This window comes from Manis pentadactyla, chromosome 10 (genome assembly GCF_030020395.1).
Source record: "Manis pentadactyla isolate mManPen7 chromosome 10, mManPen7.hap1, whole genome shotgun sequence".
In the NCBI taxonomy this organism is placed as follows: domain Eukaryota; kingdom Metazoa; phylum Chordata; class Mammalia; order Pholidota; family Manidae; genus Manis; species Manis pentadactyla.
In genome coordinates this window covers 57,446,480-57,473,835 of record NC_080028.1, presented here as the reverse complement: position 1 = coordinate 57,473,835, position 27,356 = coordinate 57,446,480, and the positions used below count along the sequence as shown (strand labels likewise).

General features: G+C 33.7%; 1 protein-coding gene across 3 annotated transcripts in view; it reads right to left on the bottom strand.

Annotated features, from left to right (window-relative positions):
- LEMD3 (LEM domain containing 3) overlaps nt 1-27,356 on the bottom strand; it is a 78,091-nt gene that overhangs the window by 37,871 nt on the left and 12,864 nt on the right. For all 3 annotated transcript variants that reach the window (XM_036894910.2, XM_036894911.2, XM_036894909.2), the window contains exons 2-4: nt 11,968-12,005; nt 8,212-8,278; nt 5,667-5,734 (exon numbers count right to left, since the gene is read on the bottom strand). In XM_036894910.2, the coding sequence (XP_036750805.2) occupies nt 5,667-5,734; nt 8,212-8,278; nt 11,968-12,005 (173 nt within the window). The remainder of the gene's footprint in view (nt 1-5,666; nt 5,735-8,211; nt 8,279-11,967; nt 12,006-27,356) is intronic.

Here is a 27,356-nt window from a genome sequence, read left to right as displayed (position 1 = left end):
AACTCAACACAACAAAAATCTGTGGGATGCAGTGAAGGCTGTTCTAAGAGGGAAGTATACTACAATACAGGCTTACCTCAAGAAAGAAGAACAATCCCAAATGAACAGTCTAAGCTCACAATTAATGAAACCAGAAAAGAACAAAGAGGCACAAAGTCAGTAGAAGAAGGGACATAATAAAGATCAGAGCAGAAATAAATAAAAATGAGAATAATAAAACAATAGAAAGAATCAAAGACATCAGGAGATGGTTCTTTGAAAAAATAAAATAGATAAACACCTAGCCAGACACATCTAGAAAAAGAGTGTACACACATAAATAGAATCAGAAATGAGAAAGGAAAAAGGAAACACCACAGATATGCAAAGAATTATTAGAGAATACTATGAGAAATTATATGCTAACAAATTGGATAATCTAGAAGAAATGGACAACTTTCTAGAAAAATACAACCTTCGAAGGCTGACCAAGGAAGAAACAGAAAATCTGTACAGACCAATTACCAGCAAGGAAATTGAATTGGAAATCAAAAATCTACCTAAGCCTCTGGACCAGATGGCTTCACTGCTGAATCAAACATTTAGAGAAGACCCAATACTCATTCTCCTTAAAATTTTACAAAAAGTAGATGATGAGGATATACTTCAAAACTCATTCTAAGGCCAGCATCACTCTACCACCAAAACCAGGCAAAGACACAACAAAAAAAGAAAATTACAGACCAATATTGCTGATGAACATAGATGTAAAAATACTCAACAAAATATTAGCTAACCAAATTCAAAAAGATCATCCATCATGATCAAGTAGGATTTATTCCAGGGATGCAAGGATGGTACAATATTCAAAAATCCATCAACATTATACACATCAACAAAAGGAGGACAAAAATCACATGATAATCTCCACAGAAGCTGAAAAAGCATTTGACAAAATTCAACATCCATTCATGAAAAAACTCTTAACAAAACAGGTAGAGGGCAAATACCTCAACATAACACAGGCCATATAGGACAAACCCAAAGCTAAGATCATACTTAACAGCAAAAAGCTGAAAGCTTTTCCTCTAAGATCAGGAACAAGACAAGGATGCACACTCTCCCCACTTTTATTCAACCTAGTACTGGAGGTCCTAGCCACAGCAATCAGACAACACAAAAAAATATAAGGCATCCAGATTGGTAAGAAAGAAGTTAAACTTCCACTGTTTGCAGGTGACATTATATTGTACATAAAAAACCCTAAAGAATCCACTCCAAAACTACTAGAACTAATAACTGAATTCAGCAAAGTTGCAAGACACAAAATTAATACCCAGAAATCTGTTGCATTCCTATATACTAACAATGAACTAACAGAAAGAGAAATCAAGAAAACAATTTTAATTATAATTGCATCTAAAAGAATAAAATAACTAGGAATAAACCTAGCCAGGTAGGTGAAAGACCCTGAAAACTACAGAACACTCATAAAAGAAATTAAAGAAGACACCAATAAATGGAAATACATCCCGTGCTCAAGGGCAGAAAGAATTAATATTGTCAAAATGGCCATCCTGCCTAAAGCAATCTACAGATTCAATGCAATCCCATCAAAATACTGACAACATTCTTCAACAAACTAGAACAAATAGTTCTAAAATTCATATGGAACCACAAAAGACCCCGAATAGCCAAAGCAATCCTGAAAAGGAAGAATAAAATGGGGGGAATTTTGCTCCCCAACTTCAAGCTCTATTATAAAGCCACAGTCATCAAAATAATTTGGTACTGGCCTAAGAATAGACCCATAGAACAATGGAACAGAATAGAGAACTCAAACATAAACCCACACATATGTGGCCAATCAATATATGATAAAGGAGCCCTGAATATACAATGGGGAAAAGATAGCCTTTTCAACAACTGGTTTTGGCAAAACTTGACAGCTACATGTAAGAGAATGAAAGTGGACTAGTCTCTAATTCCATACATAAAAGTAAACTCGAAATGGATCAAAGACCTGAACATAAGTCAATGAAGCCATGAAAGTAATAGAAGAAAACATAGTCAAAAATCTCTTGAATATAAACTTGAGCAACTTTTTCCTCAACACATGCTTGGGCAAGGGAAACAAAAGCAAAAGTGAACAAATGGGATTACATAAAACTAAAAACTTCTGTACAGCAAAGATCACCGTCAGTAGAAAAAAAAGGCATCCTACAGAATGGTAGAATGTATGTGTAAATGACTTATCAGATAAGGGGTTAACATCCAAAATTATAAAGAGCTCACATGCCTCAACACCCAAAAAACAAAGAACCTAATTAAAAAATGGGTGGAGGATGTGAATAAACACTTCTCCAAAGAGGAAATTCAGATAGCCAACAGGCACATGGAAAGATGCTCCACATGGCTCATTATCAGGGAAATGCAAATTAAAACCACCATGAGATATCACCTCACACCAGTTAGGATAGCCAACATCCAAAAGACAAGCAACAGCAAATGCTGGAGAGGATATGGAGAAAGGGGTACCCTCCTACACTGTTGGTGGAAATGTAAATTAGTTCAACCATTGTGGAAAGCAATATGGGGGCTCCTCAAAAAACTAAAAATAGAAATTTGACCTAGGAATTCCACTCCTAGAATTTACCCAATGAGAAAAGAGCCCAGATTCAAAAAGATATTATGTACCCCTATGTTTATTGCAGTACTATTTACAATAGCCAAGATACGGAAGCAACCTAAGTGTCCGTCAGTAAATAAATGGATAAAGATGTGGGACATACACACAATGGAGTATTATTCAGCCATAAGAAGAAAACAAATCCTACCATTTGCAACAACATGGATGGAGCTAGAGTGTATTATGTTCAGTGAAATAAGCCAGGCGGAGAATGACAAGTACTAAATGATTTCACTTATTTGTGGAGTATTACAGCAAAGCAAAATTGAAGGAACAAAACAGAAGCGGACTCACAGACTCCAAGAAGGGACAGGAAGTTACCAAAGGGAAGGGGGTAGGGAGGAATGGCAAAGGGGATTAAGGGGCACTATGATTAGTACATATAATATAGGTGGCACACAGGGAAGGCAGTATAGCATGGAGAAGACAATTAGTGACTCTAGCATCTTATGCTGCTGAATGACTTGACTGCAATGAGGCGTGCAAGGGACTTGATAAGATGGATGGATGTTGTAAAAACCTTCATAAGATTGTATATCAATGATATCTTAATAAAAAGAAGAAAAAAACAAAAAACAGTGAAGGAAAGTGAAGAAAGCTTAAGAGACTTGTGAGACATCATCGATCAGACCAAAATATTCATTATAGAAGTCCTAGAAGGAAAAGAAATGGGCAGAAAGCTTATTTGAAGAAATAATGACTGAAAACTCCCCAGATCTGGAGAAAGAAATACACATTTAGATTCAAGAAGCCCAACAGCTTCTTATGAGATATATAGCAAAAGCAGAACTTAAGAGGAAAATTCATGTGGTAAGCAATTTAAAAAAGAACAATCATCTCAAAAAACCCAACTTTACACCTCAAAGAAATAGAAAAACTAAGCCCGAACTTAGCAGGAGGGAATGATAAAGATTAGAGCAGAAATAAATGGAATAGAGAATTAGAAAAAGTTAGATGAAACAGAGTTTTTTTTTTAAGTCAGCAAAACTGACAAACCCTTAGTTAAGAGAGGAGACACAAATAAGAAATAAAAGAGGAGATATTACAATTTATGTCACAGAAATACAAAGTACCGTAATTGATTACTATGAACAAATTATTTGCCAAGAAATCGGATAACCTACAGAAAAATGGGTAAATTCCTAGAAACATATAATCTACCAATACCGAATCACAAAGAAGAAAAACTGAACACACCTATAACTAGTAAGGAGAATGAATCAGTAATAAAAAATCTACCAACAAAGAAAGGTCCAGGACTAAGTAACTTCACCTGAGAATTCTACCAAACATTTAAATAAAAATTAACAATTCTTTAATCCTTTTTAAATTCTTCCAAAAACCCAAAGAGGAGGGAACACTTCCACACTGTGCATAACAAAGAAAATCAACAGAATGGAAAAGCAACCTACAGAATGGGAAAAAATATTTGCAAACTATATACTTGATTTGGGTTAATATCCAAAATAAATAAGGAACTCCCACAACTCAATACTAAGGAAAATGAAATAACCTGATTAAAAATGGGCAAAGAACAAACATTTCTCTAAAGATGACATACAAAGGTCTAAAATGTATATGAAAAGATGCTTGACATCACTAATCATCAGAGAAATAAATGCAAATCAAAACCACAGTGAGAACATCACCTTATACCAATTAGGATAACCATTAGTAAAAAAACAAAACAAAAAAAACAAGTTTTCGAGGATGTGGAGAAAAAGGAATCCTTGTACATTGTTAGTGGGAATGTAAAATGATGCAGCTGCTATGGAAACCAATATGGAGGTTCCTAAAAAAAATAAAAAATAGAACTGTTACATGATCCAGAAGTCCCATTTCTGGGTATTTATCCACAAGAGTTTAAAACAGGATCTAAGGGATAGATCATGCCCATGTTCACTGCAGTATTACTCACAATAGTCAAGAAGTGGAAACAACCTAAATGTCCATCAACAGATCAATGGAGAAATAAAACATAGTATATATACAATGGAGTATTATTAGGCCTTAAAAAAAGAAGGAAATCCTATCATACGTTATTACAACATGGATGAATCTTGAGGACATTACACTAAATGATTTTAGCCAGTCACAGAAGGAAAAATGCTCTATGATTCCATTCATATGAGCTATCTACTATATAGTCAGACTCATAGAAGCAGAAAGTGGACTGATGGTGACCAGAGTCTGGGAGGGGAAGAAGGAGAGTTGCTATGCAATGGGTATAGAGATTCAGTCATGTAAGATGGAAAAGTTCTTGAGATCTGCTGTACAACATATGGATACAGTTAACAACACTGTACTGTATACTTAAAAATTTGTTAGTAGGGTAGATCTCATATTACATGTTTCTTACCACAATAAAAAAGGAGGGAAATAAAGTTTGTATGACATGACTTGCTTCCAGTGAACCCTTGCCAGTTTCTAGTTTTCAGCATTTCCATTTGCAAACACTCACATTTTTATGGAATCATCTTTATGGAATTGAACTGACATTAAGCTCCCCAGTATGGTTTTCTAAATCTACTTTCCACTTTTTAGAAATCCAAATGACACTTGTCCCTCTTAACCTTCTAGTACTTTTTCTTTCATGTAAGATTTCCTAAAGATTACTTAGAGTGATTTAGAAAATTCATCTGTAAGTTTTCCTATATCCTAAGATTAAATTAATCTGGGGCAGAAGTTCTGAAATACATGACAGCAGTTAGACACCTCTTGTTTTACATGTTACTTACCTATCTCAATTTCTCTGTTACCAGTGATGTTTATACCCTTTCCAAATTAACGTGCATTCTCTCATAGACAATGTTCTAAAACGTAACTAAAACAAAAGAAAGTCTGCTTTCTCTATTTGCTCACATCACACCAAACAGCAGACCCAAGCTTTTAACTGTATAATTAAAGTAATCAAATGCATGGTACTTTTGATATAAGTTGTAATGAATTACATATGTTTTAAGAATATAGCTATTAAAATTCTAATTTCACTGCTTACTTTTAAATACGCAGCTGCCTCTTGGACAGAAAGTGTTCTCTGTCTAGAACTGCCACATTCATGATCTCCTGGAAAGATTAGCATATTATTAATTTTAAATCAGTACTATGTTAAACAGAAGAAAACATATTAATCAATTTTATAAATTACACAATTATAAGTTATATTATAATCAGTAAAGAAAATGAACAATTATCATTTCTATTTTCTAGAAAAAAACCCAGCAATTAACATAAATGAACAGTTATCTTTATATAAACCACAACCTTAAAATGCATTTCACTCTAGACAGAAACACATCTTCGTCTTATATTCCCATCTAAATTGTTAGTCAGAGTAGAAACTATGTTACACTGATACCCATTCACAGATCTTAGCAAAAAGAAGGTCCTCCAAAGATGTGTTACTTCTCAGGGGGAAAATTCATTGTGCTAACTTATATATATCTACTACCAAAGTGGTAATTCAAGGGTTCAAACAAATTTGAATTAAAATGTGCATTTCTGGAACATAACTAAACCTATTTTTAGCAAGGGGTGTACATGCCCTAAAAATTATTGTAACACAGATCAACTAGGAAATTAGATGAAAGCATCAAGCTATGACCTGGTTTCTTCAAAGGGATGTATTACATTCAAAAATTAGGAAAACTACTTTTTCCTTTGTTAGCTATTTATAAAAAAAGAATCCAAAGTGTTTTTTTCCAGGCCATTTGTGGTTATTAAAAATCAATTATCTATATGCCAAACTTCAATTTTAAGTTTCTCCTGCCTTGTTTCTTTGAAGTAGTTTTTAAAAAAACTTTTAACATTAAAGTACAGTAGTTAAAATGCTTAGCAAATTTTTCTACCATAAAAGTAACCACATCTCTATTTATCAGTTATATTCAAATAGTCACATTTTAATAGTTGTAGTTGTAAAAAAAAGGAAGCAATGCCTATTACATGAACAAGTCTTCAAACTTAACACTTTACGATGCATCCTAAGAGATTCAGATCTCACAGATATACAGCAGAGGTCAGCAAACTACAGCTCACAGAGTCAATCTGGCCTATTACTAGTTTTTATAAATGAAGTTTTATTGGAACACAGCCACACTCTATCTATGGCTGCTTTCATGCTATAATGGCAGAACTGAGAAGCTGCGACAGTCTAGCCCGCAAAGCCTAAAAAATTTACTCTCTGGTCCCGTCACAGAAAAAATATTGCCGACCCCTGTTTTAGAGGAGGAATCTCTATACCTTTAAAAGCACCCTAGACTGTGCTGAGCTAGCATACTTCATAACACCATACTAGAGAGACAGCTGCAGAAGCCTGTGGCAGCTACATAAGGAATTTCCAGCTAGCACATACACTCAGCCTGATTCCAGGGTGCTACAGCGTACCAAAGGAACGTCTTTAGCTTGCAGTGTATGAATGACAGTGCAAAGAAGGCTTTCAGTGATATACACAGACTTGTGAGCCCAAAGAACTGACCAGAATTAAGGACACAAAGTGAAAAAGCAAAGACTGGTGAGAGGACAGGGAACTGTCAGGATCCTAATGCCTCCACCATTCAACCACAGAAGTTCCACATTTACCCACTAGGCTTTCATCAAGGATCTATCTGGTTTCTACAAAAGGATCCGCTATATATAACAGTTTGGGATACTACATTTTTCTTTTCTTGTAAGTGTTTATAAGAAGAAAATCCAACATCTTTCTTCCAGATTATGAGAAAAATTTATAGGTAATAAATTTAATATAAATAAATTTATGTAATATAAATTAAATAATTAATAAAATATTAAATATTATATATTAAATAAAATATTAAATAAATAATATAATATAAATATAATATAATATAAATAATATAAATAAAATAATATAAATAAATTTATAGGTAAAAAAATAATATAAATAAAATTATAGGTAAAAAAAAAAAGTTATAGGTAATAAACAGATAAATTGCTACTTTAGCTTAGAGAAGCTAAACTTGGTACAATTCAGCAATAGTACTCTAATTGAAGGTATGTTGATACCTGAGAGCTCTCAAAGACATATCAGAGCAGAATATGAGAAAAATGCAATGAATCAGGAGAAAATATGTTCTAGAATATATTTATTTACCTTATACTATGAAATGACACCTATAAAATTACCAAAGAAAAGTCTGCAGTTTTATATTTAATCTAGGATTTTAGTTAATTCATCTAGGATTTTAGTTAATTCATTGCTTATCCAATTAAGTTGGTATTTAACCTTTCAGAATTTTTTGTTATATTAATACAATGAAGAAATTTGGTTGACTTAAAAATTATGTAAGAGAATATAGACATATTTCATATAAATACATACAGCAGGCAGGCATAAGGCCATGATTAAATATATCTATAAAAATAAAAACCCACTCCACATAGGTAATAAAGACTTCTAAAGAGAAAACATTCCACAAACACAAAAAAATTTTGGACTTGGAAAAAACTTTCTACTGATACAGCATGCTACATATGCAAATTATTTTCAAAACATTTTTAGAGACAATGAGTGTTAAAACAATTACCTGCAAGTTGTGCTAGTCGATCATGAAGCTTGTATAAAGTGTTCATCATTAGATTTTTTTCACTTTCCTAAAATTAAAAGAAATTATAAAATACTCAATTATAAGAAAAAATATGCATCAAATCACCATTCAAAAGGACAAATGAACTTAAAATCACTGAAGCTACACAATCTGAAAGATAAATTCACATTTAATCAATTGTTACCATATTTTGAAGACACACTAATCTAAGAATGTAAATTATCACTCTAAACATTATACTTTCTTGAGGATGAACAGGAAATTAGAACTCAAGTTAGTGCTAAAAAAGGTCTTAACACAAAGTAGTACAAAGCAGCAAAGTAATGCTCCCAATTCCCCTCTCTACAATGCATGTTCATGTGTACTGTTCTTATGAGACTGTTTTCTTCAAGACTGCCCTTCACGTTTTGTTTCAATCTGACCCAACCACATAATAAGGGAATGTACACTGACACTCTGACCCTCAACCTCTCCTAAGCTCCCAAAGTGGCCCTATATAAATTTATGTACTATTAAAGTGAAACATACATTTCTTAATTATTTACTAGGAGTCAAGAACTATTCTCAGCAAAGCAAAACCCAGTGAACAAGATGGTTCCTATTCTCAAGGGCAAAAAAAAAAACATATTAAGTGTTCTGTTACAGGTGCAAACAAAATATAATGTAAATATAGAAGGGGGAGGGAAGGGAAGATCCATTTATGGAAGAGAGAATATTTAAATCAGACTTCATAGGAAGAACAGAATCGATCAGCATTCCAGGAAGAAGAACAGCATGAGAAAAGGCATAAAAAGCACTGGTTATGTTTCTTATAGAACAAGTAGCCTACTTTGACTCAGCAAACTACTGGAAAAGTAGTTTGTAATCAACTGCTAAAGACCGAGACAAAAAGTTTTACTTCATTCTAAAAACTGGGAGGACATGTGCATTACGAATATTACTCTAACTACATGAAAGAAAACCAGAGTGGACACTACTGCAGTGTCAAAGCACCTTGCCAAGTAGTGTAAGGCAATGAGACCCCCAATTTAAGAGCTATCAGAATTAAGAGGGACCAATATAAGCAACAGGGGAGGGTAAGTGAGGAAACAAGGTAATGATAGCTTATCACATTACTTGAAATAAATTCATTATTTATAAGGAAGCTGTCTTTTTTATTTCCTTTCTTCCTGAAGTGTCTAACAAAACAGAATTACTGGATGAGTGTGATCAGGAGCACATTCAGGTAGGATATAAAAAAAAAAGCTAGGTAAGTAACATTTATATACCCAATGACATGCAACCTCATCCATTTATTTTCATGCTATGTGTTCAGGAACAGAAGAGACAAACTTGCCACAACAGGTGACGTGCTTTTGTTAATGCAGCTTTAATCAGTCACACTAGGAAGAAGAAAACTCACCCACAATCCTACCACCAGTGTCCTTGGTTTTTACGTCAGACGGCTGAAGAGACATTTCTTCAGCTGACTACTTGTCTTCCAACCCTTTTGGTCCCCCACCCAACTCTAATCTCAACCAGATTCTTAATGAAGTCAGTCCTCAACTTCACATAAACTTAAATAGCCAAACCACAATCGGACATCAAAAAGTAACTGGAGGGACTGAAACCTGGAATTCTAAAAACTACGCAATTGTGGTAACATTACACAAGATCATTTTGAGTAAGTATGGTCAATATCATAGGATGGGAAGGAGCCTCAATGATAGTAGTATAGCTTATGGACTTTACATAAAGCCACCATAATCTAATTAAGCTTTGGGATTAAAGTAGCTAAGAGTTTCAGGGTTTGTTCTTCCCTTATCTGAAAAAGGGACTGCTTCCCTTTTTGTTTTACATTTCCTGATCATGCCCATCCCCACTCCCCCTTCAAAAACAAAACTAAATCCAAAAACCTGATACCTATCCTCTGATTAAATCTTTAATGAACATCAAGAAGCCTGGGAATAAACTACATCATTTAATCACAGATATTAACACTGAACAAGATGAACAGAGGAACACAGCTAATCAGATATAACTGTATCTCCTACTGGATAACAAATACACTGTTAAACTCTCATACAGTTTAAGTACCCCATAAACTCAACTGCAATTTTCTTCAAGAATTACTTTTCCAGTAGCAACTTACTCAAAATGACCATCTACATATTACAAGGGTCTCAACTGCCATCCAAATGATCAACTGAATTATGATCTAAATTGCTTTTATGGAATGTTATTAATGTGAATGAATCAATTTTAAGCAAGAAATACAAAGGCTTTAGTTCAGTTATCTTTAGTACCAGTATGCTAAATTAGAAGTAAATCTAAGCATGTAAATCAATTTTTAAAGCTCTTTTCTTATAGAAACTTATACTGGCTTTTAGTTGCATTACAGTCTTCCATTCTGACTGCTTTTCAGATTGTCTCCTAACACTCACCTTAAAATGTTTCTAACCACGGGCTCCCTAACCACCCTGAAAACAAGTTAAAGATCTACAAATAAATCCATATTTAAAGTAAGCTTTCAAGTAACCGTTCACTGAATTTAAAAAATTTATAATTTAAAATATCTACTTTCTAATTTTGTCTGTTTTGGTAAGGTCCAGATTTCTTTAGTAATACATATCATTCTCTGAAGCAAAGTTCTCATTCTTGGGAGAAAAATCAAACTGCAAGGTTATTCTACCAAATTTTTTCATATATTGCCACCTTAAAATATTTCTTTTCTATCCTCAGCCTTTCTCCTCAAGGATATTTTCAACTATTTGTACCAAGTCTCTGATAAAGTGATAATAATGGATTAAACACAGCATTGTGCCTGGTACAGAATAAACACTTAATGTAAGTGAACTGCCATTATCTTCATTACAATTTAACTATTATTTAGAGGTTCAGAACTCCAGTTCCCCCCATGGGGAAAATTATACAGATGAAAATAAAGTCTTGCATTTCCAATGTTCAGTAAGTATATTTTAGAAATTTAAATTATGATGCTAGTAGCAGAGTTATGCTTAATAACAAAACTGATAGTCAACTTTTTTTAAGCAAGTATCACCCCAATAGAATACTACTAAAAATAATCATTACCAAGTCCCACACTAACAATCCAAAGCAATATTCTATGTATCTAATTACACATTACTCATCCTTCAATACAACAATAACATTTTCTATACAGGTCTGTATTACTGTCACTTTCTACAATTAAAAAGTTAACTAATTATGTATTATAAGATAGCTCATATATATCTTAATCTCTGAAGTGCCTATAATGAAGTGAAAATTTTCATGTAAGTAAAATTTAGGTTAAAATTTGTATTATACATTCTTTAAAAAGAAATCATAAATAGTAGCCTAAGGGATGTTTCTTTCTAAATTCTTTGCCTTTCTGATAGTTGAATAGGCATAACAATAGGCAAAAGATCCAAAGAGAGATAAGATGAGGGCAAGGAGGACAAAAACTGATAGATTTTAACAACTTAAAAAAACAGGCATATTTTTAAGGGTAGACCAGATCCCCAGATCATACGCCACTGTCATTTTACTTGGAAGTTGGCGTTTTCCTTAAAGGATAAACTGTTCAGCTCTTAGGATAAAAATATATGCCAAATTTAATAATATACAGTTAATACTTAAAATAAGAAAATTAACTGCTTCAGCCTAAAAGAACCTTTTTAGTTTACAGTCACCCTAATAGTTTTATCATATAAAACATGAGACAAAATACCAGTATTACGATCTTTTACTTACTTGTATTTTTCCAAATGTTTCATCAAAAGGGTTTTTTACTATCAAGGAAAGAAAAGAGAGAATAATTAGCACCATTTCAGAATGAGAATTAGAATCCCACTAAAAGGCCCTCTGAAAGGCATGTACTTTGCTAAAATTGAATGTAAATATGCAAATAAAATGTAAAAAAACTGACAATAATAAAAATTGAGGAAGCAATTTTTCTGATTTACTATACTTACCAATCTGTTTGAATATGTGGTCTTCTCTGAAATAATAGAAAGCAGGGGCTCTGGTGTCAGAGTGGCTGGATTCAAGTCCCAGCTCCATGACCTACTAATAAAGACCTTTAACTAACATCTACTTAGCTACCCTTAGTTTCCTCTTCTATAAAGAAAGGATAATGTAACAGTGATACCTACCTCATACAGTTGTGAGGATTAAATAAGATAAACCATATAAAATACTTAATATATTACCTACTATTGCTACTGTTAATGACAGTATCATTTCTTTCCACATTAACTTGGCTTCTTTTTAAAATAAAGACTAAAAGCAGTTAATACTTGAGGAAATCTACAAGATACTTCAAAACTGAAAAATTCACTTAAGAGTTTTGACTTCTAATGATTAAAAAAATAAAAACCACCTCCTAATCCCTACCATCTGGAAAAGCCACAAGAAACAAATACACAGATCAAAGTAGCTAAGAATCAAGTCTCAGTATTCAATGACTCTATATTTCCAATAAATATTATAAGGAAAGGATTTACCACTTTCCATACAACCTCCCTATACTCACCACCCTGAAAAAAAGATACAAACAAGTTAATGGCTGAATATGTACTATCTTCCATCGCTATTATTTAGAATCTCCTCTTTATCATCTATTTTAAAAACACATGCAAAATGTTCAAAGCTTGCAGATACCTGGATCTTTATAATCCAAGTCACAACTAAGACTAACTAAGCCTACAAAGTAGTTCACACTGACCAGGTTTCCTTTCTGAGGTGCTTTTCTATTTTTATTTGAGAAAACAGGAAGTTTCATAGGAACCAGGAACTGCCTGATTCTAAGAAAGTTCATGTGTGAGACCAGTTTAACAAGGTACAATAAAAAAGCAAGGAAAAAAAAATCCTGTTATCATTTAAAGGAATTTTCTTAATGGATTTTTAGACATTTTTCTATAGAGCAACAGGGTTTTAAGGCTGGGAAAGAAAATTTATGAAAAAAAGAAGTTCAAAAGTGTTTCATAGGGGAATAGGAAGAAGAAATAATATATCTTAAAGATTAAATAAAATGCTAAGAATCAGAACACACCTGGACTAAAAGATAATTTTTAATAACATTAATTTTTATTAATGTAAATTTGAACAACTTAAAATAAAGCTATATATCTAGTTCAATACACTACCAAAAAACATATTGTCAATCTAACTAAAATTGGTCAAAAATACTAAAAATAGGTATTTTATTTGCTCTTTATAATTCTAAAAAAGATTAAAACACACAATTCTAAAAAACAGGTTTAATGTTTAAGAAGTCATGATAGCATTATTTTGACTGTATCCACTCAAATATACTTATTTCTTGTCAGGATTATTAAATGGAAAACTAGCTCTTCAAGTATCTATGAAAGTTTTACTGGAGATTATGGATATTCTCCCACTAGACTGCTCTACTGTGAGTTTCTTAATTACACAGACTATGCGTCATTCACATTTGTGTGCCCAGAGCCAAGCATAGTGTTGGCCATAGAGTTAGTGCTTGAAAAGTGCTGGCTGTGCTATCTAGACTAAATCCAGTCTTCTTTATTCCATGGTGTGTTTTAACATTGTAATGTAAGTATTAAATTCTGCAGGAAACTGGAGAACTGTATGTTCTGAGTAACTAGGGAAGGATAGGTATAGGATTACAAAGAAAGTCAAAGAGCAGAACAATAATTATGTTGAAAAACATTTCTCTGCCCTTTGTATCTTTCTAGATTTCTGCCTCTTGTCTAATGGGCTAAGATACCCAAGAGTGTAACAAATCTAAAATGCCAACGATATGCTTTCCATCCTACACATCTTATGTTAAAAACGTTCTTCCCCAATTTCCTATGACAACTGTCCATCTCCAGTATTTTCACCATAAGCATTTTCACTGTAAACATTTTTTGCCACATAAGGCAATTCTGCAATAAAAGATAAAATTACAAAAAATATAAATGGTCATTCATTAAAAAGGACATAATCACACATGAAAAATGAGTAACAAAATTTAAAAAGTTTATTGTAAAATTCTTCAATACATTCAAAATGTATACTGTAGATTTATGGCAATACCATGCAAAGAACTGATTTTATTTTGTGGATTGTACCTAAGTACCTGTTTTCAAAGTCTTTTGTTTATAGTATTATACTTGTTTGTTTGTTTTTTTGCTTGTTGATTTGTCTCCCCATTTGGCATTGTGCTTTTTCTTTTTTTGCTAAAATTTCTTCATTAAGAGACCTACCAGTTCCCAAATACTAAGATGCTTATTTGTAACTGAGTTTTGTGTTGTGTTGTAAAAGCCTTCTACACTGTTCTTTGTTCCTGGCATATTGTCACCTGTCTGTTGATAGACAATCTGAAGTTCTATGGGAATATGGTTTCAATACTCGGAGCCACTATGTGGAGAATTCTGAGGGCTGAGATTTAGGTAATACACAAAAGAACACAGCGTCAATGGTGAGATGAAACCAGTCAACCAGTCTCATGAAAGCAAACTGTCAAACTAAACTGTCAACCAGTTATTCTTTTTATTTCTTATGGCAAAGATGCCTTACTGCCAATTAGCCACATAGTAAATTGTTGTGGCCAAGATGCTTACAGTGAAACCACCTAGAACCATAACCATCATCTACTAAATTAACAGATTTATTAAATTATCAATAGTAGAAGTAAAATGTACCCTTGAGTTTGTTTTAGGGAGGAAATCCATCTAAAAACAGCCAATTCTAACAAACCAAAAGCCCTCAAATTTCTAAAAGATGTATCTGTATATATCTAACTTTTCTTCTCCCAAATCATTTTAGTATGTCTAAAACCACATTAGTATCTTTTATCTCATCCAAATTACCTGCAATCTTCAATGGAAACAACAGACTGTTATCCCTAGTAAAAATACTACTTCCTCCCTTGCCAATTAGGCAACTGTACAGAAGAAACTGTATTTCAAAGGCCATCCCACAGCAAAAAATTGCCACTTCACTTATTAGCCTCTTGTCTAGGGATGGGTGAAGTGTAAATTGTAGTTCTTTCTCATATCTTATCCTAAAGCAATGATAACACTGTTATTATGTCAAACTACTTTTCCATCCCCTACCTTGAAGCTACTTTTGACCTGATATGCCCTCCTTTATATCCTACTCACAACAGCTTCACATTACTGCTTTTTCTAATATTCTCCTGGGTTTGGGCCATTTCTCCCTCAATGTTTTTGTTCAGGTTATTTCAAACCTTAGATACCAAACTTTTCTTTGTAAATGTCCTTACTATTTTTACTTCTCTTCCCTTTCAAACTATCCTAATGATGGTAAAAATCAAATTCCTAAAAATATTTCATTACACTACTAGACCCCTTAAAATCACCCAGTGATTCCTATTATATTTTGCTTCAAGAAACTAATTCTAATCTTGTGATGTATTCCTACTTACTTTTAAGACACATTGTTGACTCTCCTCCAAACTTCTTTCTCTTTCTCATCAGTTCCAAAAATGTTACTAGTTTTACTGGTCCTTCTGTCAAGGGTAAACATTTTTTATTCTCTAGGCTGAGATAAATTTATCAATCATTATGAATTCCCATAGAAAAAGGAAAGAAATGAATACATAAACCTATAAATATATTCACAAAGTATATGCTTTAATGTTTACCAAATAATTTGATGTTCTGCTCAAAAAGGCTCCATTTTGGTCACTCCATAGCAGTAAAGGGAAGAAAAGTCTGTGGAGACCAAAGTTCCTTTGTGAATAAAATCACAAAGCCTTTCAAGGAGCATATATTCTAGAGGGGTTAGAAGAGACAACGGAGATACTCCGTTTAAAATACAAAGCAGGTAAAGCATTTCCAAGTCCTTTGGAGTTAGAAATAAAAGCAAAAATAAACAAGCAGGACTAAAACAAACTAAAAGGCTTCTGCACAGCAAAGGATACCATCACCAAGACAAAAAGGCAACCTACTGTATGGAAAAGGATGTTTGCAAATGATATATCCAATAAGGGGCTAATATCTAAAATATACTAAGAATTCATACAACTCAACACCAAAAAAACAAATAACCCAATTAAAAACTGGACAGAGGACCTGAATAGACATTTTTCTAAAGAAATACAGATGACTAACAGACACATGAAAAGGTGCTCAATGTTATTAACCATCAGGAAATGAAAATCAAAACCAAAAAATCAAAAAATCATATGAGTTATCACCTCATACCAGTTAGAACAGCTAGTATCAAAAACAAAAACAAAAAATATTGGCAAGAATGTAGAGCTAAGAGAACCCTGCTACACTGTTGGTAGGAATATAAACTGGTAGAGCTATTATGGGAAGCAGTATGGTTTCTAAGAAAACTAAAAACAGAAATACTGTATAACCCAGTAATTCCACTCCTGGGAATGTACCCAAAGAGAACAAAGTCACTAATTTGCAAAGATACAGCACTCCTATGTTTATCAGGGCATAATTTACAATAGCCAAGATATGGAAGTAACCTCAGGGTCTGATGATAGATGAATGGATAAAGAGGATGTGGCATATACATACAATGGAATAGTGCTTCCCATAAATAACACTTCTTGGTATGTGTATCTAAAGGAAACAAAACCATATGGTGAAGAAGTATCTCCAATCCCACATTCATTGCAGCATTATTCACAACAGCCAAGATATGGAAACAACCTTACTGTCCATCAATGGATGAATGGGTAAAGATGTGGAATACATACATACACATACACCCCATACACACACACACACACACACATACATATACACATACAATGGAATATTATTTATTCAGCCATGAGAAAGAAGGAAATCCTGCCATTTGCAACAACACAGACTTTAAGGGCATTGTGTTAAGTAAGTCAAAGACCAATAATGCATGTCACTTATCTATGGAATCTAAAAAAGCCAAACTTAAGAGAAACAGAGAATACAGTGCTGGTTACCAGGGACTAGGCAGTAGAGGAAATTGGGAGATTTTGGTCAAAGGGTACAAACTTCCAGTTATAAAATTGACAACTTTTGGGGATATAATGTACAGTAAAGTGATTATAATACTGTAATATATACTTGCAAATTGCTGAGAAAGTAGACCTTAAATGTTCTCACCACAAAAAAGAAATGGTAATTATGTGACAGAATAGAGATGTTAGCTAGTGCTTTGGTGGTAAGCACTTTGCAAGACATTCATGTATCAAATCAACATGGCATTGTACACCTTAAACTTACATAACGCTGTATGTCAATTATTATCTCAATAAAGCTGGGGAAAAAAATTCTGCCAGCAAGGCTCGGAGTCTTTGATCTTTCTGGTCGTCTTCAAGCCTGAAGGTTTTTCCAGCTCCTCCCTTCTGTTTTCAAGGTCCAGTTTGCAGCTCTGCTAGTCACGGAGGATGCCTAACCACTGCACACATCGTGACTTTCCTCTGATCAAACCCCTATGTATTTATTTTCAGTATGTTTATATGTTTACTACTCATAATTTAACTATTTGTTGTTCCTTTCCTCCCCCAACAAGACTGAAAAATCTCTTCTTATCTTGATGACTGGCAGACACTGGCTCTCAAATGTGTACTGAACAAATAGAAGCTTGAAGGCATACTGCAACTTCCTAGAATAATAGCTTCACCAATGCCAGAGGGGTTCATAATCCTGATTACTCTGCAACCTCCTATTCGGAATAAAAAGGAGATCATATTTATTGAGCTCTTGGTATGGTCCAGGAATACTGATGCCATGTACTCAGGTGGTAGCAGAATTTATCCTTACACCACTATTTTAGAGCAGGTATTACCTCCATTTTTATGGAGAGGGAAACTGTTACATGAGGAAAGTAGGTTGCTTACTTGAGGTAAAACACAGTTTAAAAAACTGGAATTCAAAAAGGCGGGATTCAAATCTATGTCCAACTCCAAAGCCTAGATTATTTTCATTACAGAAAAAAACAACTACAGAAAAGAAACCATTCTATTTGGTTTAAGGAAAGCATTACTCTCTAGGACTTTCAGATTTGGAATCATTAAACTTAAAACACCTCAAAGATGTAATGCATGAAAAATGCCCAAACTGGGTATAAGGAGGGTAAGACACTGCTGTTGGGGAATACACTGTTGTCTCCCAGATGAGGAAAACTCAAAACCAAGTTCTCTAACTGTAGTCACAGAAAATATTTTTCCATGATTTATCAAAATAAGTGTGCCATAACCATGACAGGCAGCATTAATCACTCTCCTTCCTTCTGCTGCCATGAAACTTTGTTCCTAAAACTACTATAAAACTTACTGTAAGGCATCAGTTAAAATAATAATAAATTTCTGATTCAGTACCATACCACATGTAAACAGCATTTTGGCTTCATCTTCCAACATAAGATATTCACAAACATGTACCAAGTGCCTACTATGTGTGAGGCATTATGCTAGTTGCAGGAGATTTAAAAAATGAAAATATATAAGCCCTGTCCCCAGAAAGTTCAATCTGGAAGGCAGCAACTCTGCAGACAAGCACTTATGAAGGCAGTCTCTTTCTAATTCTAAAACTCAAGGACCTTATGGCTAGGTTTTAGTCTTTGGAAACTTCAAATCATCTAGGTAGTTAAATTCAGCTGCCTAAACAACCAGTTATCTCTCTTACTTGTTCATTTTGGTAAACACACATTCACTTTCTCAAATCCCATCTTCCAGCATTAATCGTTTAAACAGAACATAATTATCTGTGAATATGCTGGTGGTGAGGAGCAAATATTTCTAACAGCTGCAGAACACTGCACCTGTGTGGCAAACACTTCTGAATTTTGCCATCAGTCAGACTGGTCTAAATATGGACAGGGTGACCAAGGCAGTGCATTCTTTAGTGACACAGCACACTGCCCATTTGTTCTGTGAAAGTTCTCCCATTGTTTCACAGCTCTATTACGTATACAGTCATTTTAAAAAACAGGAGTTCACTTCAAGTTTACTTAATAAAATTACTATGAATATTGAGATTAAATCAGCAATCAAAGTTTTAGAGGAAAACTTTCTACTATAAAACTGCACAAAGCAAACTCTTGAACCACCCTTGTCCTATTTACAAATAACTTTTCCATTTTAACTCCATCTGCCTATCTGGATTTACAAACCTAAATGGGGTACAAACCTAGAGGGGGATAATGAGTTCACACTAGGGGAATAGGTCAAAAACTCAAAAGCTTCACCACTTCTCATATCCTGCAGGACTCCCAATATTTTACTTGCCCTGTTTTAAGAGAGGCAGTAACCCCATGCCTCTCCCAAATATGCTATCTTAAAAAATAACAGAACATATACACAGTGATTTTATAAAGTAAAAATAAATAGGGCTTTAAATGTACTTATCAATGTCCTAAGAATATAATGAAAAACAAAATAATGTATCCAAAGAAATAAAAGGTCAAAACTCTTAATCAAATTAGCAATAACCTTATTGTTTAGCTGGTTCTTATTCCTCTCATCTCCATATAATAAAGAACATTATGTTTTCTTTCAACCTTGTAGTCATTTGAAAGTCTCACATTGGCTCACCATAAAAATAAAGATTCCCTACAGGGGAAAAATGAATAACCATAATTGAAAATTTTTGTGTTTCTTCAAGCACTAACTTCACATTATCACTATACCGTAAGTTTGGGATTTCTGTAACAAATGTTGTAAGAAAGACTTCTAAGCATAGACTATTCAAAAGTATTTACAGAGTATATTTAATACATCATGCTCTGAGAATATGCTGCTTAAGGAGTATTGGAGACAGAGTACCTACAATATATAATATAATCAATACTACCTTAACATTTTGTATAGAGGGCTTTAACAATTCAGGAAGGGGCAAATAATTTCTGCCAAAAAAAATTTGAACCTTGAAAATAAACGAAGAGTGATAAAATGGAATAAACTACTAGAAAATGCAACATTGATGAATCTCAAAAATATCATGCTGAGTGAAAAAAGCCTCACAAAAGAGTATTTTTACATGGAAGAGAATTACATGAAGAGTATAACATAATGTATCACGTGAAGAGTATTCACTTAGGTGAAGAAGTTTTAGAACAGAAAAAAAATCTATGGTGAAAAAATCAGAACAGTGATGGAGTACTAACTGGGCATGAAACTTTTAGAGGTGAAGGTAATGTTCTTACATCTGCAGGGAGTTAAGCTACACAGCTGGATCCATGCATCAAAACTCATGATAGTACATTAAAGATCTGTGCATCTGACTGTATGCAAATTTTACCTAAAAACAAAAATAATCCTCACTCTAGTTAATAATATGCATGAAGTATGTAAGGTTAAAGTATCATAATGTCTTCAACTTATTCTGAAATACATTTTTTAAGAAGACAAAATGAATGATGAATGGCATGATAGGTAAGAATAGAATAAAGCAAACATAGAAGATGCTGCCTGTAGAATCTAAGTGTGGGTATATGAGTGCTCAAAGTGCAAATCTTTCAATTTTCTATGTGAATTTTTCATCATAAAATGCTGGGAAGGGCAGCATAAAAAATATTCGTTGCTGGTGAAGTTCTCAGAAAACTAGTAAAATATCACTTTAATACCTAGATACTTAAGGTAAAAACCCCAATTAAAAAATCTGCAGCTTCTTATACAAGAAAAAAACATTATCTTCCTTCCAATTCAATCTAAATTGAGGTATCAAAGACTGAAAAAGAAAACTTTATTTTCTTTTGCAAAAATCTAAGGAGTTATTGTTATATTAGGATTCTGTTTTAGAAAGACCTGGCTAATACAGCCTTATTTTTTTTTAATTCACATAATTTACACTTACAAATAAGATTTTAAGTTCTCTTTTTCACTAAAATAATGTCAGAAACTCATCATACAGGAAAATAGCCAAAGTATAGGAGCTTATGTCTAGTAAATTTTAATAAGTTCATGTTTCACAAATATTCAAAATCATTTTCTAACATGCTTTACCTATTAAGTTGGAGGTAATTCACCTACCAATGATTTTTGTAAGACTTGTTTCATTTACTAAAATAAAATTACTAAATTAGAAAGTTAGATCATTAGCAAATCAAGAAAATATCACAATATTACATGTTTAAAAGGCTTTAATGATAGTCTATTCCTTCCAAAAATTAGTTGATAAGATCTTAACATCCATAAATCAAATGAGAATATTTGATAGAATCAATCTGATCTGTGACCCATTCAAACAAAAAAGTTTAATCCAAGGGAAGACCTTTAGACTTTAATTAAATTATTAACAACTTACTCTAGGATAAATATCAAGTCAATCATGAATCTCTCCCCACCACAAGACACATAATTACTTACACACACACACACACACACACACACACACACACACACACACACACACAAGTCTTACTTAGCGGCTCAAAGCTTCAAAGGAAAAGATTACGTTGCTGCCTCCATCTAATTTGTACATGCAAATAAAGACAAAGCAATGTCTTAAATTATGGGAACTTTACTTTACTACACTCCTCAAGCTCCTAAAGTTTGAGTGATCTTTTCCAGTACTTCCATAATTCTCTTCTTGAAAACTATTTTTTGTACATATGCCAGTTAAAGAATTATGTTACTGCATGCTGACAAGTGAACAGAAAAATAAAAGCAAGTCAACCCACAAAGGTTAGATACAAAGCTATAAATAATACCAAGCATCTGTGCAAAAGATAACTTGGCACCCAAAGGAATTTATGCTAATGCAATACTGTAATTTATTAAACATGGTTACAGCTCACTGAATTAAAAGATTTTAAACATTAACTGTAAGACACTAGAGACTGGCTATAACCCTTCCTCAAGGTTTACATTGCCAGGAATCCAAGTGAAACCGTATTATAGCAAGGTGTGTTTTGAAAGAATATTGCTAAATGAGAATTTGGAGATCCAAAAGGGATCTGTGATACACTGTACAACCTAACTCCACTGCAATGCAATAAAATATGCATTTCCCATTCAAATAAATACAAGAGGTCTTCTACTTAGTAACATTCTCAATTACAATGCATGCATTTAACACTTTAAATGACTAGGGATAATAAATACTAAAACCAGTTTAGTTTTGTGTAGCATGAAAACACTATGCAAATAAGAAAAGTGGAAAGAGAAAAGCTGTAGTGCAACAGAAAGCGAATAGGAAAAAAAGCCTAAATGACAATTCTCATCGCACTCAGAAATGGGGATAAGGAACATAGCTCTGATAAAAGGGAAAAGGGAATTCTATGCACAAAGCAGGGACTTCAGTATGATCGAAACAAACATATAAACTTAATTTAGAGCTAAAAAGGAAATCCCCATAAATGATTTTAGGAGCAATGTGTTTAAAAGTTAATCTTGACTCTTAGCTCTGGAAGAAACCAGACAAAAATGAAAAGTCACTGGGAAATAAAGGAATGTTTATGTCATCATAAGGTCAAAAACAAAACCTCCAGATAAGACAAAATGTAAGCAGTTACAACAAGCTGTAAACTAGGCTAAATAAGACTTTTTTGGTTGATTGTAATATACTGAACCTTAAGAGTAAAACCCATGTTTCCCCATGAACACAATAAATAGAAAATAGAACACACTCTGGAATCCTATCAGATTTTCTCCTAATGTCTACATCTAACTTCTACAACTCCCACTTGTAGCAAAGTGGGAGAATATGAATAGGTAAGTGAGAATGAATGCTAAAAAATGGTGCCTGCAATTCCCCCAAATCATACTATTGGCTGTTACAATCAGTAAGTATGTGTCCTAGACAAACTCTGAGACTGGAGATATGATGATGCTATTCCCTCAACTGCTCTCAGTTTCCATGTAGCTCTCACACTGTGAATACTTCAAACACTGAAGATACTTTTAATGGTTAAAGATGTACTATGGTCCTTAACGCTTCATCAGGTACTAAACAGTCTCTTCGTAGACTGGAAAAAAAAAAATCTGGCCTGTATTTTAATTTTTTTTCCTGAATTTTTATTCAAAAAAACACTTTACCTAGTTCTCGCACTCCTCCAACCCCCATATCCTGCAAACACCAGTATATTCTCTGTTTCTATAACTTTGTTTTGTTTTTTTGTTTCTTAGATTCCACATTTAAGAGAGATCACACGTACGGTATTTATCTTCCTGTCTTGACTCATTTCATGTAGCATAATACCCCTGAGGTCCATACGTGTTATTGCCAACAGCAAGATTTCATTATTTTATGGCTGAATAATATTCCACTGTGTATATGTACCACCTCTTCTTTATCCATTCATCTACTGATGAACACTTAGAATGCTTCCATATCTTGGCTATTATAAACAGTGCTGTGATAAACATAGAGCTGCATATGTCTTTTGAATCTGTAATCTTGTTTTCTTCAGGTAAATTCCTAAGAGTGCAATTACTGGATCAAATGGTATTTCTATTTTTAGTTTTTTGAGGAACCCTCCATATTGCTTTCCACAATGGCTGAACTAAGTTACATTCCCACCAACAGTGTAGGAGGGTTCCCCTTTCTCCACATCTTCACCAGCATTTGTTGTTCCTTGTCTTTTGGATGGTGGCCATCCTAACTGGTGTGAGGTGATACCTCATTGTGGTTTTAATTTGCATTTTCCTGATAATTAGCAATGTGGAGCATCTTTTGATGTGTCTGTTGGCCATCTGAATTTCTTCTTTGGAGAAGTGTCTGTTCAGATCCTCTTCCCATTTTTTGATCGGGTAATTTGCTTTTTGGGTATTGAGACCTGAGTTCTTCATATATTTTGGATGTTAACCCCTTGTTGGATATGTCATTTACAAATATATTCTTCCATATTGTAGGGTGCCTTTTTGTTCTGCTGATGGTGTCCTTTACTGTACAGAAACTTTTTAGTTTGATGTAGTCCCGTTTGTTCATTTTTGCTTTTGTTTCCCTTGCCCAAGCAATGTATTCAGGAAAAAGTTGCTCATGTTTACAATCAAGAGATTCTTGCTATGTTTTCTTCTAAGAGTTCTATGGTTTCATGACTTACATTCAGGTCTTGGTCCATTTTGAGTTTACTTTTGTATATTGAGTTAGACAGTAATCCAGTTTCATTCTCTCACATGTAGTTGTCCAGTTTTGCCAACACCAGCTGTTGAAGAGTCTGCCTCTTCCCCATTGTATAACCAGGGCTCCTTTATCATGTATTAATTGGCCACATATGTATGAGTTAATATCTGGGCTCTCTATTCTATTCCACTGATCTATGCGTGTGTTCTTGTGCTAGTACCAAATTATTTTGATTACTGTGGCTTTATATTACAGCTTGAAATTGGGGAGCATAATACCCCTGCTTTATTCTTCCTTCTCAGGATTGCTTTGGCTATTCAGGGTCTTTTGTGGTTCCATACGAATTTTAAAACTATTTGTTGTAGCTCATTAAAGAATGCTGTCAGTAGTTTGATAAAGATCGCATTGAATCTGTAGATTGCTTTTGGCAGGATGGCCATTGTGACAATATTAATTCTTCCTACCCATGAGCATGGGATATATTTCCATTTATTAGTGTCTTCTTTAATTTCTCTCAAGAGCATCTTGTAGTTTTCAGGGTATAGGTCTTTTGCTTCCTAGTTAGATTTATTCCTAGGTATCTTATTCTTTTTGATGCAATTGTGAATGGAATTGTTTTTCCTGATTTCCCTTTCTGCGAGTTCATCATTAGTATTAAGGCAGGCAACAGATTTCTGTGTATTACTTTTGTATTCTGCAACTTTGCTGAATTTAGTTATTAGTTCTAATAGTTTTGGAGTGGATTTGTTAGGGTTTTTTATGTACAATATCATGTCATCTGCAAACAGTCATAGTTTAACTTCATCCTTACCTATCCTGATGCCTTTTCTTTCTTTGTGTTGTCTGATTGCTGTGGCTAGGACCTTCAGTATTATTGAATAAAAGTGGAGAGAGTGGTCATCCTTGTCTTGTTCCTGATCTTAGAGGAAAAACTTTCAGTTTTTCACTGTTAAGTATAATGTTAACTGTGGATTTATCATGTATGGCCTTTATTATGTTGAGGTACTTGCCCTCTATACCCATTTTGTTGAGAGATTTTTCATGAATGTATGTTGAATTTTGTCAAATGCTTTTTCAGCATCTGTGGAGATGATCATGTGATTTTTGTCCTTTTTGTTGATGTGGTGGCTGATGTTGATGGATTTTCGAATATTGTACCATCCTTGCATCCTTGTAACAAATCCTACTTGCTCATGATGGATGATCTTTTCGATGTATTTTTGAATTCGGTTAGCTAATATTTTGTTGAGTATTCTTACATCTATGTTCATCAGGGATACTGGTCTGTAATTTTCTTTCTTTGTTGTGTCTGCCTTATTTTGGTAGTAGAGTGATGCTGGCCTCATAGAATGAGTTTGGAAGTATTCCCACCTCTTCTACTTTTTGTAAAACTTTAAGGAAGATGGGTACTAGGTCTTCTCTAAATGTTTGATAAAATTCAGCGGTGAAGCCATCTGATCCAGTGGTTTGTTCTTAGGTAGTTTTCTGATTACCAATTCAAGTTTGTTTCTCATAATTGATCAGTTCAGATTTTCTGTTTCTTTCTGGTTCTTCATATTGGAAGGTCATATTTTTCTAGAAAGTTGTCCATTTCTTCTAGATTATCTAATTTGTTAGCATATAATTTTTCATAGTATTCTCTAATAATTCTGTGTATTTCTGTATGTCCATAGAGAGATTTCCTTTCTCATTTCTGATTCTATTTGTGTATAGACTCTCTTTTTTTCCAGACAAGTCTGGCTAGGGGTTTATCTATTTTGTTTATTTTATCAAAGAAACAGCTCTTGGTATTATTAATTCTTTCTATTGTTTTATTCTTTTCAATTTTATTTATTTCTGCTCTGATCTTTATTATGTCTCTCCTTCTACTGACTTTGGGGCTCCTTTGTTCTTCTTTTTCTAGTTTCATTAACTGTGAGTTTAGACTGTTCATTTGGGATTGTTCTTCTTTCTTGTGATAGGCCTGCTTGGCCATATACTTTCCTCTTTGAACTGCCTTTTGCTGCATCCCACAGAAGTTGGGGTGTTGAGCTGTTGTTTTCATTTGTCTCCGTATATTGCTTGATCTCTGTTTTAATTTGGTCATTGATCCATTGATTGTTTAGGAGTATGTTATTAAGCCTCCATGTGTTTGTGGGCTCTTTTGTCTTCTTTGCACAATTTATTTCTAGTTTCATACCTTTGTGATATGAGGTGTTGGATGGTAAAATTTCAATCTTTTTTAATTTACTGATGCTCTTTTTGTGGCTTAGTTTGTGGTCTATTCTGGAAAATGTTCCTTTTGCACTTGAGGAGAATATGCATCCTGTTGCTTTTGGGTGGAGTGTTCTGTAGATGTCTGTTAGGTCCATCTGTTCTAATTGAGATGCTTTTTATAATTCAAAAAACACAACAAGAGCATCCCAAATTCTTCTCAATGTAAGGTACTGAAACCTTAAAACTTTTTTACCCCAACAGTAGTTTTATTGGTCATTCTGTTTTTTTCTCAGTAGAAGCTGACTTTTCCCTTATGTTCTAGGACAGTCATGTGCCAGAATCCAAAGACCATCCCTCCCTCCTACATGTCTAGTTTGAAGAACTGTACAAAGCAGGTACAATAGGAAATGGTGAAAACATAAAGGAATATTCCCAAAAATAAATATGAGTGAGAATTTAGGGGATACCACTTCCATGTTAAGCCAAGGAGCCCTTTATACCTTAAGTAAGAGGTAATTAAATCATAAGTCACTGCAGTGGATCAAAAATATCTGAGCACTGTCAGAACTAAATCACACTACCTACCTGTCCTAAGTGGCCATGCTCTAAGACAGTGCAACAGAGTGAACAGGACAAAGATTATAGGGTCAAACTTAAAATCCCTTCTCTGCTACCTTTTTTATCTTGGATGAATTACTATCTCTATACTTCACAGTATCTGTAAAATTAGAATAAACCTGCATCATGGAGTTTTTACAAAGATTAATTGAAAATAGTATAGAGAACACAATGCAAGGCACATTTAAAGATTCAAAAGTTAGTAGCTGTTAGATCTCATTCAACCAATAATATAACTCCCTAACTTAGGGCAGTCTAGACCTGTGCTGTCCAATACAGTAGCCACTAGCCACATGTGGCTACTGGGCATTTGAAATGTGGCCAGTATGA